General features: G+C 44.7%; 3 protein-coding genes across 8 annotated transcripts in view; 2 read left to right on the plus strand and 1 right to left on the minus strand.

The window, feature by feature from the left end:
• Positions 1-2,800, plus strand: part of LOC146236992 (ran-binding protein 3-like) — a 16,606-nt gene extending 13,806 nt beyond the window's left edge. The window contains exon 14 of the mRNA XM_084687601.1: positions 1,914-2,800. Coding sequence (XP_084543727.1) covers positions 1,914-1,960 — 47 coding nt within the window. The 3' untranslated portion in view covers positions 1,961-2,800. The remainder of the gene's footprint in view (positions 1-1,913) is intronic.
• Positions 2,801-2,960: 160 nt separating this feature from the next.
• nadk2 (NAD kinase 2, mitochondrial) lies at positions 2,961-8,082 on the plus strand. Of its 6 annotated transcripts, none has more exons than XM_084687942.1 (13): positions 2,961-3,563; positions 3,667-3,860; positions 4,259-4,347; positions 4,518-4,606; positions 4,923-5,004; positions 5,313-5,396; positions 5,791-5,963; positions 6,288-6,375; positions 6,520-6,663; positions 6,957-7,012; positions 7,150-7,203; positions 7,397-7,520; positions 7,769-8,082. In XM_084687942.1, exons 3-13 carry the CDS (start codon positions 4,265-4,267, stop codon positions 7,899-7,901), a joined length of 1,110 nt encoding a protein of 369 aa, XP_084544068.1. In that variant the 5' UTR covers positions 2,961-3,563; positions 3,667-3,860; positions 4,259-4,264; the 3' UTR covers positions 7,902-8,082. The 6 variants fall into 6 exon arrangements, with proteins under 6 accessions (XP_084544068.1, XP_084544064.1, XP_084544063.1 ...); XM_084687938.1 differs by having other exon boundaries at positions 2,961-3,182; positions 3,443-3,860; XM_084687937.1 differs by having other exon boundaries at positions 2,961-3,860.
• A 1,455-nt stretch (positions 8,083-9,537) lies between these two features.
• skp2 (S-phase kinase-associated protein 2, E3 ubiquitin protein ligase) lies at positions 9,538-14,743 on the minus strand. The gene is made up of 10 exons (XM_084687834.1): positions 14,572-14,743; positions 13,724-13,971; positions 13,506-13,623; positions 13,171-13,314; positions 12,783-12,917; positions 12,390-12,488; positions 11,805-11,932; positions 11,299-11,350; positions 11,073-11,180; positions 9,538-10,738 (listed from the first exon to the last, which is right to left on the minus strand). Exons 1-10 carry the CDS (start codon positions 14,583-14,585, stop codon positions 10,537-10,539), a joined length of 1,248 nt encoding a protein of 415 aa, XP_084543960.1. The 5' UTR covers positions 14,586-14,743; the 3' UTR covers positions 9,538-10,536.
• Positions 14,744-15,001: the final 258 nt, after the last annotated feature.

Consider the following 15,001-nt stretch of genomic DNA (forward strand, 5'->3'; position numbering starts at 1 on the left):
CTTTAGTGATTTTTTCTCTCTCTCTCTTTGTTTGTCTGTCTGTCTCTATGTCTCTCTCCCTTTGTTTGTCTGTCTGTCTGTCTGTCTCTCTCTCTTTGTCTGTCTCTATGTCTCTCTCTCTATCTCTTTGTTTGTCTATCTGTCTCTGTGTCTGTCTCTCTTTGTTTGTCTGTCTCTATGACTCTCTCTCTCTCTTTGTATCTCACTCTGTTTCTCTCTCGCTTTCTGTCTCTCTGTCTCCCTATCTCTCTCTGGCTCTCTCTAAACAACCCTAAACAGACAAACACAGTTTTAATCCTTTAAACAATACTGCCAGGCCTGCCTTCAATGCACTGATTACTTTTATTCATTAGCATGGCCTTGTTTTTTATGAAACAGTAACTCTAAATGATTTAACGGTTCAAACAAGGCCCTGTCCTCTAGGGGTAACATGTCAGTAATTCCTGGTCCCTGTGTTCTAGGGGGAACATGTCAGTAATCCCTGGTCCCTGTGTTCTAGGGGGAACATGTCAGTAATCCCTGGTCCCTGTGTTCTAGGGGGAACATGTCAGTAATCCCTGGTTCCTGTGTTCTAGGGGGAACATGTCAGTAATCCCTGGTTCCTGTGTTCTAGGGGGAACATTTTAGTAATCCCTGGTTCCTGTGTTCTAGGGGGAACATGTCAGTAATCCCTGGTTCCTGTGTTCTAGGGGGAACATGTCAGTAATCCCTGGTTCCTGTGTTCTAGGTGGAACATGTCAGTAATCCCTGGTTCCTGTGTTCTAGGGGGAACATGTCAGTAATCCCTGGTTCCTGTGTTCTAGGGGGAACATGTCAGTAATCCCTGGTTCCTGTGTTCTAGGGGGAACATGTCAGTAATCCCTGGTTCCTGTGTTCTAGGGGGAACATGTCAGTAATCCCTGGTTCCTGTGTTCTAGGGGGAACATGTCAGCAATCCCTGGTTCCTGTGTTCTAGGGGGAACATGTCAGCAATCCCTGGTTCCTGTGTTCTAGGGGGAACATGTCAGTAATCCCTGGTTCCTGTGTTCTAGGGGGAACATGTCAGTAATCCCTGGTTCCTGTGTTCTAGGGGGAACATGTCAGTAATCCCTGGTTCCTGTGTTCTAGGGGGAACATGTCAGTAATCCCTGGTTCCTGTGTTCTAAGGGGAACATGTCAGTAATCCCTGGTTCCTGTGTTCTAGGGGAGGTGCTGCTGACAGCAGTTGGCTCTTTCTCAGGCCTTTATGAGCTGGCACTGATAAGGAGAAAAAGTGATAAGGAAAAAATAAGAATTACCAGCTGGGATGCCATATGGTGGACCAACAACATTCAGGCCTTCTTCTAAAAAAAAAAAATCGGCCATGTGCATGGACTTTTTTGTTGTTTTGTCATTTACTTTAGCAGATGGTGAATGCGCACGTACCTGAATCAGAAACCCTCCTGCGCTGATACTTAGGAGTTGGAAGTTACACTTGTCCGCCCACAAAACCGTTAAGGATTAAGCTATCTTTAGCTCCATATCATCTGGCCAATGCATGAAATGCATTCCAGTGGTGGGTAACTGATGTCACATGAGGGCATATGTGTCCTTCTATCTGTCTGTACTGTATATAGCTTCAGAGTAGGACTCTCCTTGAGGGCCATTCACGCTTCCTCGGAGGACCACGAAATAGGGCCATCGACTGAGCATTTTAAGATGTTATGGCTAATCATGTCTCTAGAGGATTAACTCTAGCCTGATTCTGTCACAGCCTGGTGATTACAGGGAATGTATCAAACACAATGCAAACGTGATTGTGCACCACTGGATTCACAGTAATAACCTGAATGCCTGAATCAGTGACACATGATTATGTAATAATCTCTCTCTGTTTCTCTCTCTGTCTCTCTCTGTTTCTCTTTCTGCCTCTCATTTCTTCCTGTCTTTCACAGTGGTCTGTGATTGGATGCACGGTAAACCCAGTTTGGGTTCTTGGTGACGTTTTATTGCGCAACCCAGTGGTCTCCAGTTTCAGCAGCAAGCAAAGTCTTATCAGCACCAACATCGAGAGAAGTTTGGGCCGTACTGGTGCATTGGGGACAAAATCAACTTTGTAGACCTCACAAATGTGTGTAGCTACCTGTTTCTGACTTAGACAGAAATACACTTGATTTGTTCTCTTTATGGACAGACGATTTTTGCCGGTGTAAATACAAATATTTTGGTATGACTAAGGTGAACCAGTTAAAAAAAGTGTTTTATGTTTTTTACCTTTTTACTTATTTTGTGAAATATTTTATATACTTTATTCTCCTGTCACACAGACCACAGTTGAATTCAAAGTGCTTTTTAAACCGTACATTTTCAAAAGGTTTTGTTCTTCTATGTTCATTTTAGAAGAATATATTTTTTTATTTCTTTTAAATATGTATTCTTATTCAAACATTAATACATACTCGTGAGAACCAACTTTCAAGTCACAAATTTCAACATCTATTTTGGTGCATTTTAACTTAAAACACCAAGTACATTTGGTTTACTTTGTTTGCCGTATAATACAAAAAGAGAACTGAACAACATCTGATTTTCTATACCGTCATTTAAGAAAAACTGTAATGCTTTTGTGCGTCTTAAAAGCTATCCTACAGGCAAAATGTTCTGAAGGTTTTCTCGTGTTTTAATACAAAGCAACTGTGTTGAAAGATAGTCTTGCATTGTGAGATAGCGACTAGCATCTAGTTTATTATAATTGTCAAGCACTGTACAAATTGTATTTTGATGGTTTGTTATTTTGCCTAATATGTCGTCATGACCTATTAAAAAGAGAGGATGATGATCATTTGAGTTTGACCTCTTTTGTCTTGAACAGTGTTGTTTCCTTGAATTAGGTTTGTTTATTTAACCAAGCGGATTTGATGAAGGAGACAAGATAAATATCACAAGTACCATAAGCGCCCCACCCCCTTTTAACTAGTACGTTCTACGTGACCAATGAAATTGCAGCTGCGTGGGGATGCGGGATTGTACCTGTGTGCTAGCGTCCTCGCTATTAGCTAACTGTCTCGTACGCTGTTAAGAAGTCGTGTATGTCAGCAAACTAGGGTCAGCGTTGCTTCAAGAAAGTAATAATTCTGACAAAAGTGACAGTAGTCGTTTGGCAAGAAAATACGTAGAAAATGTGAAAGGCGAGGTTGTTTTCGTGAACACCCTCGTGTTTCTAGGTAACTTTGGATAGCCATTGTGCTACGGTTGCTAGCTAGCTAGCTGCCAGGAAGCTGACAAATCCACAAGTGGCCATGCTAATACGGATAGTGTTAACCTGTTAGTCGCATTATATCGCTTGAGGACTTGCTGTTTACCTGGATTCAGTTTCACGTTCGGTCGAGAAATGCACATTAACTATTTTCTAACGTAACGCCCGTTATTGCACCTGACGAGGTTTGGGTAAGCAGTGACAGGTTGGATGCTAATGCTTTGACAGGTCGGGACGGATGACAGCGTTGTCTCGCAGCATCTGGATTCAACGAGTTCAGTTAATGAATGGAAGCCAGGCTAAACAGCTGGAGTGCCAGTGAAACCGAGATTTGATAAACTGACAGACGGTAGCAATTCCGTAGAGAAGGTCGTGATCAATCTTACCTTTGTTTTACAAGTTTACAATGACCAGTCGTTCATTCATGAACTTTATGTGCCTCGGGAATCGAGTTGTCGCAGTCCTGAATGGAACCTGTGTTCGTCGCCGCACGCCTGTCCTGCTTGGAACACGACATGTTGTATCGCATGCAGATTCTGGGTTCAAACCCCAAAAAGTTGCGGTGGTCACGAAGACGACAAGATATGAATTTGAGCAGCAAAGATACCGTTTTTCAGAACTCTCCCAGGAGGATCTGAAACAGCTGGTAAGACGATGACGTGAAAGCAACCATATCATTTTTGCAGGTCCAATGGATACAGGCCGCTGGTGCCATTTTTGTCTGCCTGAAGTTTTATCTTGGGAGAGGGTGCCACATATTTATATCGTTTGTATTCTTGTATGGACGTATTTATACAGAAGTAGGCCTAACTCAAGACTAGTCACACTGATACACTGATCAGAAATGTGTTCAGTTCTCCTTGACCGGCCTTCTGGTCTTGGGCCCAAATGATTGTAAGCTACAATATTAGGAAATCTCATCCACCAATGCCTGAACATTGCTTCACAACTGACTATGATAACGGTTTCATCAACTTTATTCAAGGGTCGTATTTGACACGGTTTGACTTAATGTTCCAACGTTTTGTTTCCTTTACTTGTCAGTTGGCAATGAAAGGTTCTAGCTACAGTGGTCTTTTGGAGAGGCACAACATCCACACACGCAACGTGGAACACGTAGTGCACAGTCTACAGTAAGTGTGTGTGTGTGTGTGTGCATAAATAAACCCCAGCCACACATCCTCCTCCTGCCGTCCTTACGAGTGGCACAGACTCTGTTCTCTTGCCATAAGCAACGACAAAGTTCTTGGTGCTAAATCAGTGTTTCGTCTCTCTGTGTTCGTGTGTGTTTCTCTCTCTCCAGGCAAGAGGGAGTTGAAGTGCGTGTTGTGAAGAGGGGGGAATACAGTGAAGAAACAGTGAAATGGGCCGACGCCATCATCTCTGCTGGCGGTAGGGGTTTTCTTCGTTATTGATGGAAGTCATTTTTGTAGTTTTCACAATGAAAGATAGATTGTGTTTGTCGATTAGTGTTCGTTTTTGGAAGCCATTTTTGTAGTTTATTTTTTATTTTTTTAACAGTAACACATTTTTGTGTTCTACTGCGGAACAAAACGATGACCCCTTTTCTAAACCGTAGAAAGGGGTTATTTGAGGTGTGACCCTAACCCACAGAATAAAGGGAGTTATCCTAACAACAGCTGCAGACAACACATGAGCTATTGTGCAGCCTGCTTGTCATTGAGACTAACCTCCATTCATGTTGTAGGTGACGGGACCATGTTACTAGTGGCCAGTAAGGTGTTCAGCAGGGACAAACCAGTTGTTGGTGTCAATACTGATCCGGAGAGGTACGAACTCACAAGGGAAGGGAGGGTTTATGAATAAAGACAACACATGGAATAGGGTAATAGTGGTTTGGAATGTTTTGTAAAACAGCTGGAACTGTCCATTAGCAGACAATCCTATTGGGTACCCGACAAGCTTGTTGGGTAAAGAAAAAAAAAAAAAAAATGGAAATGGGGAAAAAACGAAATTTGATTCAGTCCAATAACCTTTTATTTTAGCTTCTTAGAAAAACAAAACGTAAAAGATTTGCGTCAGAGAAAAAGGACTATACGTGCTGAAACCTTGTTTTCTTTTCTCTGTGGGGGTGAAGGTCAGAGGGTCACCTGTGTCTGCCTGTGCGTTACACACATTCCTTCCCAGAGGTGCTTCAAAAACTCAGACGGGGGGACTTCAGGTGAGTGTCTCCTCGTAGCTAAAGTCAAAACACTGCTCCTGGTGGGATTAAGATTTGTGTTAACGTCACTTTTATTTGGACTATTCTTTCTGCCGGGGCTCCTCCTCTGCCCCCTGCTGCTTGTGTCACGGAAATGTCCGCTCTGATTCCTGGAACTTCCTATTAATATCCCGGCTTATTTTTTTGTCGCCTCGGTTCCTTCCCTTCTCTTTCCCTCTCTCTCTCTGTGTCTCTCCCCCACGCACACTGCTTAAGTCCTTTACTGATTTAACTATTTACTTCCTCTCTCCCTTCTTGCCCTGCCGTCCCCTTCTCTCCATCCCTCCCTTTCTCCTCTCTCCCCACCTGCTCTCCCATCTGCCCTCCCCACCTGCCCCCCCACCCCCCCCGTCAGGTGGCAGTGGCGCCAGAGGATCCGTCTGCACCTGGAGGGCACGGGGATCAACCCCACCCCGGTGGACCTCCACGAACAGCAGCTGAGCCTGGAGCAGCACAACCAGGCCCACCGCATCACCACCCTGCAGGCCCAGCGCTGTACGCCCACGCCAGCACCCTGCGCCACCATGTGTACCTGTCCTTTTGTCCTCCCTGCTAACTGTCTGGATATCTGTTTCTGCCTGTTTGCCTGTATGTGGGTCCTGCCTGTCTGTGGGCCCTGCCTGTCTGTGGACCTTGTCTGTGGACCTTGTCTGTGGACCTTGTCTGTGGACCTTGTCTGTGGACCTTGTCTGTGTGTCTGTCTCTGTCTGCCTATCTGTCAATGGATTTTACTAATTCTGGAGTCCAAGAATTCTGTCCTCCACTATCCTTGAGAGTGTGTGTGTGTGTGTGTGTTAAAGAACAGGTGTGGTGGCTCTTCCTCGTTCACTAAGTTGTGTTTCTTTGAGACAGGTGCAGTGGATGGAAACTCCTCCAAGCCTTACCTTCTCCCTGTCCGAAGTCTGAACGAAATCTTCATCGGTGAATCTCTCTCCTCGAGGTGAGCCCTCTCACCTAACCATAACATGCCAACCATACCAACCCCTCCTAAACATGACTGTGTCTGAGCATGTTGTCCAAATACCCCCCACCACCCCCTCAACCGTCTGCCCGGCACTCATTGGTGGATTTCTGTCCATCACAGGGGGAAGTTTAAATCCTTCAAACCTCATCTCACCCTCTCGCTCCATAGGGCCTCCTACTATGAGATGTCCGTGAACGACGGCCCCTGGGAGAAGCAGAAGAGTTCAGGCCTCAGCGTGTGCACTGGTACCGGGTCCAAAGCCTGGTACGTAGCCACCTAGACGTTCTTTGGCTCGTTCTGGATAAACAAACTTGAGGGTGTGCTTGATGTCGTCTGCCGGTATTGATTGCAAAAACAAGGGTAGGCTAGACACGGTTTAGTCAGGGGATGTTACAGCCAATCAGAAATCCACAGATGACTGCTTGTAAGTGCATGGGAGGTCTTGTCAATGATTGTTCCTAGAACTGCCTAATGACATACTCGATTCTTTTTAAGGTTTTCTTTCCCAGCAATTCAGTGGTGTTGCTAAATGAAAAGCAATTTATTTTATTTTTTAGGTCCTATAATATTAACAAACTTGTTGAACAAGCTGTGGAGGATGTCCTAAGAATTGGTATGTACACATCGTAAACTTTCAAATAATCACACAGCTGTCTGGTGTGTGTTTCAAATGGTGTTGTGTCATCAAATCTGGGAATAGAGACGAGATGTTCTATCAGCAGCGATGATCAGCTGTGTGTTTCCTTCTAGGAAAGGCCCAAACGGGTCTTGATATTCCACTGAACCAGGAACTGATAGGAAAAGGTACGTTTCATCACATGGGGTCGGTGAATGTTGACAAACATTAGTCACGGCATCTGTTCCGTGAAAGACAACATTGTTTCCATAGTGATTTGCACTGAATCCCAGAAAGTAACCCAGATTTAAATCCCAAAAGTTAAATGAATAAATTAAAAGTTCCATTATTATATTGTGTTCTTTTTTTTTTCCCTTACAGTTACAGAGAAGTACAATGATTCTCTGGTGTACAGCCCTGAGGACGGAAGAATGTTCTACAGCATCAGAGAACCCATCGTCAACAGGGTGTTCTCCAACAGCCGCCAGCGAGGCTTCGCCAACCGGTACTTTCATCCAAACATCCTCCCCTACTGTCAAACCTTCATGCGTTCCTAAACAGTCCCAGTTACATTCAATCATTTAGCAGACGCTCTTATCCAGAGCGACTTACAGTAAGTACAGGGACATTCTCCCCCGAGGCAAGTACTTGGCCAACGTCAATTTGCACGGCCAGGAATCAAACCGGCAACCTTCTGATTAATAGCCCGATTCACTAACCGCTCAGCCACCTGACCCTGGTCTTGTCGTGCAGGGTGTGCGTGCGCTCACGCTGCTGGGACGCTTGCATGGTCGTGGACGGGGGGACGTCGTTCGAGTTCAACGACGGCGCCGTAGCAACGATCACCATGAGCGACGAAGACCAGCTGCGGACCGTTCTTCTGTGAAGCTGATTGGTCCGTGGCCTGGCGGAGAGCACAGACTCCTCCTCCGTGGGCGTCGAGAGGTGCGTCGTAGGAGTGGACGGAGGAGGCTAGTCTGGCACAGCAGGACTTGTGACGCTGGTGATCTTGAGGTGAACTTGGTCAGATGTTGTTTTTCATCTGGGGGAGAGGGTAAGAAACAGGATGGGGGACAGAGGGGTTAGGGTGAGAGAGGGGATTGGGGACAGAGGGGTTAGGGTGAGAGAGGGGATTGGGGGGAGGGGGATTGGGGGAGAGAGGTGACTTGATTTACTTTAATTTGGTTAAACAGCAAAGAAATCACAGACTATTCTGGGGAGGGTTCCCTCTCTTTTCACGACCCGTCAAAGTTCCTTTCAGAGACGCATCCCTTCCAGAGACGCATCCCTTCTCTAAACTGACCTTCCCAGTAAAAGTGTACTAGCTTGTGTGGTGTTGCATTTTTTTTCTTTTTATTGTTTTCCGATTTTACTGGAATGCAGCCTTAAATTGTTACCCTCCTCCTCTCTGTGTGGTGGCTCTCCTGTCGTCCAGTATAGTGAACCGTCCCCTTCATGAGCTGACTTCGAGGCATTGTAATGACGGATGTATTGTATGTTTGCGTTATGTTAATCGAGGCAGAAAGTACAATGTTACTGATTTGGCCTTTTCCTTTTGCTGTTCACTGCCCTCCCTCCGTCTCTGATGAGACACGTAGCCAAATGCAGTTGACCCATCGCATCACTGGGGGGGGTGAAAAAATGTAACTTTGTCAGGGAAAGTGTATTTAGATTGTTGTAAATATCTTTCCTGGTGGTGTTCTGTGCTCTTTGTGGTTCATATTCTCCACTGTGAGTTGCTGTTGTAACTTGTGATGCTTGTCCTTGCTGCTGAAGTTTATTTCATTCATGCTGATTGTTACAGAAGCTGTTTGAAATGGTTTTACCAAGGAAGCCCTTTATACCAACCACAAGTTAAATTCTCGTCGAATGATTTGATTTCTTTTTTTTTCTTCTTACCACACGGTGCCAAAAATGTACCTTATCAAGGCAAGGTTGTTGAGAGCAGTGATTGAACTTTTTGATATTAGTGCATTATTTACTAAGTCTATTTTCAGCTTGGCTGACCAAGCACTTTTTCTAGCCTTTTGAGCTTTGTGCTGCATTGCTATTGAGTTGATTAAAAACTAATGAACAGCTACAAAGTGCACTAAACCCTAAAACCAAACCAATGTTTAGTTTTGTGGAACATGATCAAAACTGGTCCAAGCCAGGGCAATCATGCCCCTTGAAAACCAATCATAGCGAAGAGCAGATTATCCCCTATTACATCCTTGATAAACCAGGCAATGTACAAAAAGAGAAGTTTACATGAACAGTTCTCGTGTTGCACAATGAATAAATGCATTGAAGGCTATGTCTTTTGACTAGGAGTTATGTGACATTTGCTGTTAGCTTTGGGCTGCATTTTGTGGTGTATTTGTAAGTTATATTACCCTGACAGAAGCACTGTGTGCTGAAATATTGGTTCACTATTAAATCACTAGGAGCCAAAAGTGTAAGCCTTTTTTTAAAGCTTAATGTTGTGCCTCAAGTCAGCACAAATTCACCAAGACTTGCAATAAAAACATTTATTTACATAATTGTATGTAGACATTTCCAAAATGTTTACACAATGCACAAATAAAAATTCAAGTTCCAACAATTCCTTAACAGATGGCCAACTTTCAACACCTAGTAGAATGAGAACCATATAAAGGGTGCAGGGCGCCATCTTGTGGCTGACATTGACCTTACAGATGCCTTAGTGCTCTCATTCACAATTGTACACTGAACACTCATGGACACCAGTTACATAGCATGACAAGTCCAACATTTTCAGTTTAAAAGTAACTGACTGAAACAAGCTCTGTCTGAGTAACATCAATCCCTTCTTACATGAACTGAATTAATAAACTGAAGCAGCCTTATCTTTGTTCAAATTCACATATAAAAGTTACAAAAACGACATTTTTGAAACTATGCAAACTTTCAAAAAGGGATTTAAATAGTGGGATTTGTTTTATACTCAGTTTTTAGGAGAGTATTAGCTTCATCCATTTGACATTCAGTACATTAATGATTACACATCAGCATGGTAACATAACTTCAAGAACGTGAGCATCATCAACATAGTTGAACAAAGTTAGGACCAGGGTTTTATCAAGCAAGTCTGTCTTTGGAATGTTTCATAAGGCAAATATAAACCGCACCACATTCTCTGGCTTTATCTTTGTGCATCAATTTCACAAATGGACTTCCTTTCACATTCTTATCAAATTCTACCGGTAAAAAAGTTTAAGATTAAAACATTTCTAAAATGAGAACCCTAAAAAAAAATCCTACAACGTTCTCTGCTTGTTATACAGAAGAAATGCATAGTACCTGCATTTTAAAATCTCACCCTGACTGTGCACCTTCAAGGCATAATGAAATCTCTGCCTCACTTGACAACCAGCACTGGCTGAAAGCTTTCCAACCTAATGCTCAAACTCGACCCTCATAAAATCATCTCCACAACAGTCAGAAAGACTCCCAACCCGAACGTGTCCTTTAGAAACCAACATGCTTCCTTGAATGCAGTTGGAGACGACTAACGCGTTCTAAAGCCTGTATTTCAGCCGACACCTCATGTTCCACATGCGGTGTTCCCTCAGGTCGACGGGGGTAGGACGAGCGACGCGGGAGAACGGCTCGCTGTTGATGCTGACGCGGGGCAGGCTTTTCTTCAGGGCGGGAAGGTAGCTGTCTTGGACCAGCCCGTATACCTGCAGAGTCCTCAGCGAAGGAAACGTCTCCAAGTCACTGGGAAGAGAAACAAACAAAAAAAACGTTTTATTTTAAAATCTTAATAGGATAAAAACGAGGGATGGGCACAGAACGTTGAGATTGTCAATTTATCTGATTTTACATTTAGTCATTTAGCAGATGCTCTTATCCGGAGTGACTTACAGTAAGTACAGGGACAATCCCCCGAGGCAAGTGCCTTGCCCAAGGACACAACGTCATTTTTGGTGTGGCTGGGAATCGAACTGGCGACCTTCAGATTACTAGCCCGATTCCCTAACCGCTCAGCCACCTGACTCCTTTTTGATTTAAAAGTTAAAGTTGTGTGTGTGTGTGTGTGTGTCAGACTCACGCCAGGGAAGCAGGGTGGATGAGGTAGCAGCGACTCAAGCCCAGGTTTACCAGTTCTTTCAGTTCCAAAAGAACGGTGAAACAGTCTGTTGTCAAGAGAACACTGTCACTGGAACACACAAGGCGGAAACCAGTTAACACAAGTGACAACTTTAGTTCCACATACAGGCCAGACCCTGAACAACTTGACGGACGCTTTTAGCTTCTCAGGTGTGGTAGGTCCTCACCTAACATCCAGAACCTGGAGGTTTGGACATCTCTCCACCAAGGTTTTCAGGTCTGAGAAGAAGGCCAGCATTAGCAGGTTATTAACAGTCATTGAAAAGCAGAAAAGGCTAAGATCCCTCCCATGACGTGAAACAGACATTCAAGATGTCAACGTGTTACAACACTAACTGCCAGACTTATAGCTTGTGCATACATTTAGTCATTTAGCAGACGATCTTATTTAGAGCGATAGACTATGTTGTTAACATAACTTCCCAGAAGCACATTAGTCCTGTCATGGTGACATGATTCCAAGGCCCCTGTTACATTTACATTTAGTCATTAAGCAGATGCTCTTATCCAGAGTGACTTGCAGTAAGTACAGGGATATTCCCCCCCGAGGCAAGTAGGGTGAAGTGCCTTGCCCAAGGACACAACGTCATTTTGCACGGTGGGGAATCGATCCAGCAACCTTCTGATTACTAGCCTGACTCCCTCACCGCTCAGCCATGTGACTCCATCTTACCTTCCATGGTCAGGTTCTGACGGTAGCCACTGATGTTGAGGTGGAGCATGCTACACGCTAGGTTATCCACCACGGCCTTCACGTGATCATGGCTGAAGTCACACCACGATATGTTAAGATTCTCCAGCCTTTGTAGAAGAAAATACAGAAAACTTCCAAATTATTCTTCCTAAAATAAATCAGTCAATAGGAAATGGGGGTATAAAAACATGTTTACCCAGTCACAGGTATCATTGTTCATCAATATTGCTTCCTCCCTCACTTGCCCACTCCGGGGTTTGATCTAGGGTCGTCTGACTCGCATACGCAACCCTCTTTCACACACACCATTTTAGTCATCAAAGCCGTAGAAAAACGACCTATGCCACAGGTTGCACGGGCAGGTATTTACACAGAGGAATGAGTTTCACCACTTCAGCTCTGCTGCCCCAGTGGCTCACGGGGTAAAACATGTCCCATATTCCCTGCATGTCATCCCCTCTCTTTACCACCCTGCCTTTCTTGCCTTGAACTGTCAGAATCTAAACCACATTAATAAAAAGCTGAAACCCCCCCCCCCCCCCCCAACATGTTTCAGTAGCTCACTGGGAACAGGACCGGAGCATGTCTCCGAGCACGTCGGCAGAGAAGCCAGAGCAGCCGCACAGGTTCAGCTCCTCCAGGTTTGGGTTCTCGGCCAGGGACCTGCGAGACACGTTCGAGGGGTTTAGTGAGAAAGTCACGAGGAACATCCACCGCAAAATCACCCAGTGTTTCCCCCAGGACTTTGTGAGACTACAGGGGGGGGCTGGCCTCAGATCTTCTAGGAGGGTCTGTGGACTTTCTACCCCCGGAAGAAAATACGGCACATTTTAAAAGTTAAATGCATCAATCGAGTGCACTTAAGAGAGCAAAACTGTGAAGCAGGACAAATGATGGTGGGCCGCCACCATCAAGGGGGAAACACCGTGTCACCATTCACGGTTAGGTTCCACTCACTGGATGATGCCGTCAGAGAGCTCCATTCCTTCCAAGCTGAGGTGATTCAGCTGCCGGCACCGGGAGATGATGTCCAGCAGGACTGAAGGGCTGGCAGTGCAGCTGGACAGATCCATGTGCTGGACATGCAGGTGCCTGGGAGACGGAGCAGACAGGACATCAATAGGTGCACATTGGTATAGCTAAGTGGTGAGAGCATACGCCTGCAGATCAGAAGGTCGCAGGTTCAAATCCTCTTTTTAGATTACAACGGTTAAATTCTAGACTTAACCCAAGACAGCCTTGCAAAATCACTATAATTTAAACCAACCAGGCTCCTCAATAACAAATCTTTACCTGTTTAAGTAGATCACTGCATGAGGATGGTACACAATGGGCGAAAACTCACCCTTTCGTAGTGAAATGTGGTTCCCCAAGGAAGGTATGGGGGCAGCGCAGTCTCTTTACCCCAGCTGTGAGCACCTGTCCCAGGGCACAGTCCAGCTGGGTGATCCCCACCAGATCCACACTCTGCCACAGTGTCTCATCAAACCTGCCATGAACCAGAACAGACGGGATCAATCCTTACATTAGAGACACTCATAAGCTATACAGTAGTGCAGAAATAGATGTGTTCGAATGAACGAGGCTAACATAGCAACTTAACAGACTGCTAATGCGATATTTACGTATGAATACTTTAGTATCACAGCAACAGGCCTGAGTTCGGGGTGCTAGACTTACGCGAGGCGATGCCAGCGTTTGCAGACCCTGGACATCCTAAGCAGGTCCCGTAGCGGCAGGCAGGAGAGGATGTGCAGCAACAGCTCGTCCGGTAAACTATCCCAACAGGACACTGCAACTACACGAACATTCAAACAATATATTAATTAGGCAATCAAAAAAGGTTAACTCAAGAAATGTGTGGGACGCAGATGAGATGCTACAGCCGTTTAACCCACCTGTGAATTGCGTGCTTTTTCTGGATCGCCTAGCAAGAACAAACTGTCTTCCTTGGTTTTCTTTGCCTTTAATGACTACTCTCGCGTGCTTGTGAGGTGGTGACCACTCCTGGATGAGTTCGGTAGGGGTGTTCTCATTATCTAGACCCCCAAGACATACCCTGCTTTTCTGTTTGTTCCGCTGGTGCGAGTCGCACAGCATTGAACCCTCGAACTTATCACTCAGAAGGGACAATTCTTGAAGCGGCCTGAAACGAAAGAAGAGACCGTGTTTATCTTTAAACACATACATTATGGGATGTATACACTGTGCAAGAAGTACATCTAAATGTGAAATAAACATGCAGAGACTGTTTTGGGTTTACGAGTCACAAAGGGTGCCCGCCATAATGCTGGAAGCTAACTTTAGCAAGCTAGTCAGATCGCGCGGGCCGTGACACAACATGAAATAGAGGGAGTATTAAAAAAATGTTTTGGCTTGGAATATTATTACACAACTATACTAATATAAATACATGTCGTTGTAGATGTCCAGGTTTTTATCTGCTTGCAATCAAAGGAGACGTGAGAGCGCGAGGTTGTTGCAGAAGTTGCTGCAGAAGTTTCCAACAGTAGCTAATTAGCAATATACTGCGCCACTCAGTATTTCACTATGTGAATAATAGAATATACATTTGCTAAGTTGTAAGCTATGCAGTTTACACTCATGTCTGAACTCAGAATTTTGAAAATTAGAGAATTGTAACATCCTACGGCAAGTGGCACATCTGACCAAGGCAACCCCAATGCGTCCTAACGCACAAGGCAATCGATGCTCGATCGGCTGTAAACATATTGCAGGCAGTTACCTTTTGTGAGACATTTCCTCTGTTGCAGATAGGAGACCCAGGTAAAATATAATTCGGCAGCTTTTGAGATAGTTTTCCAAGATTCAAGCGGGACACAATTGCTATTTAAACCTCCCGCTTGGTTGCCCGCCCCAGTATTGCTGGTGTGCTACTTACTACGATGTGATTGGCTGGCAGCAGGCGGAAGTCGCTCTTATTCGGGACCAGCTTTTAGAATGTAAGGTAAAGAGCGGCACTCCGTGGACAAGCGAAAAGAACCAACACGTTTTAGACAGTCCGAAATTAATTATGTATGTTAATTGCCATGTATGAACGCACTAGTTAAGTTTTCTGTATAGTCTAAGCACATGCATGCATACATATTGCTACATACATATTATTCCCGCTATGATAAATAGTTTTGTTCGGTATTAATGTAGCCTATGAGTTT

The sequence above is a fragment of the Hypomesus nipponensis genome, chromosome 22 (genome assembly GCF_054491055.1).
Source record: "Hypomesus nipponensis isolate SF chromosome 22, ASM5449105v1, whole genome shotgun sequence".
Lineage (NCBI taxonomy): Eukaryota > Metazoa > Chordata > Actinopteri > Osmeriformes > Osmeridae > Hypomesus > Hypomesus nipponensis.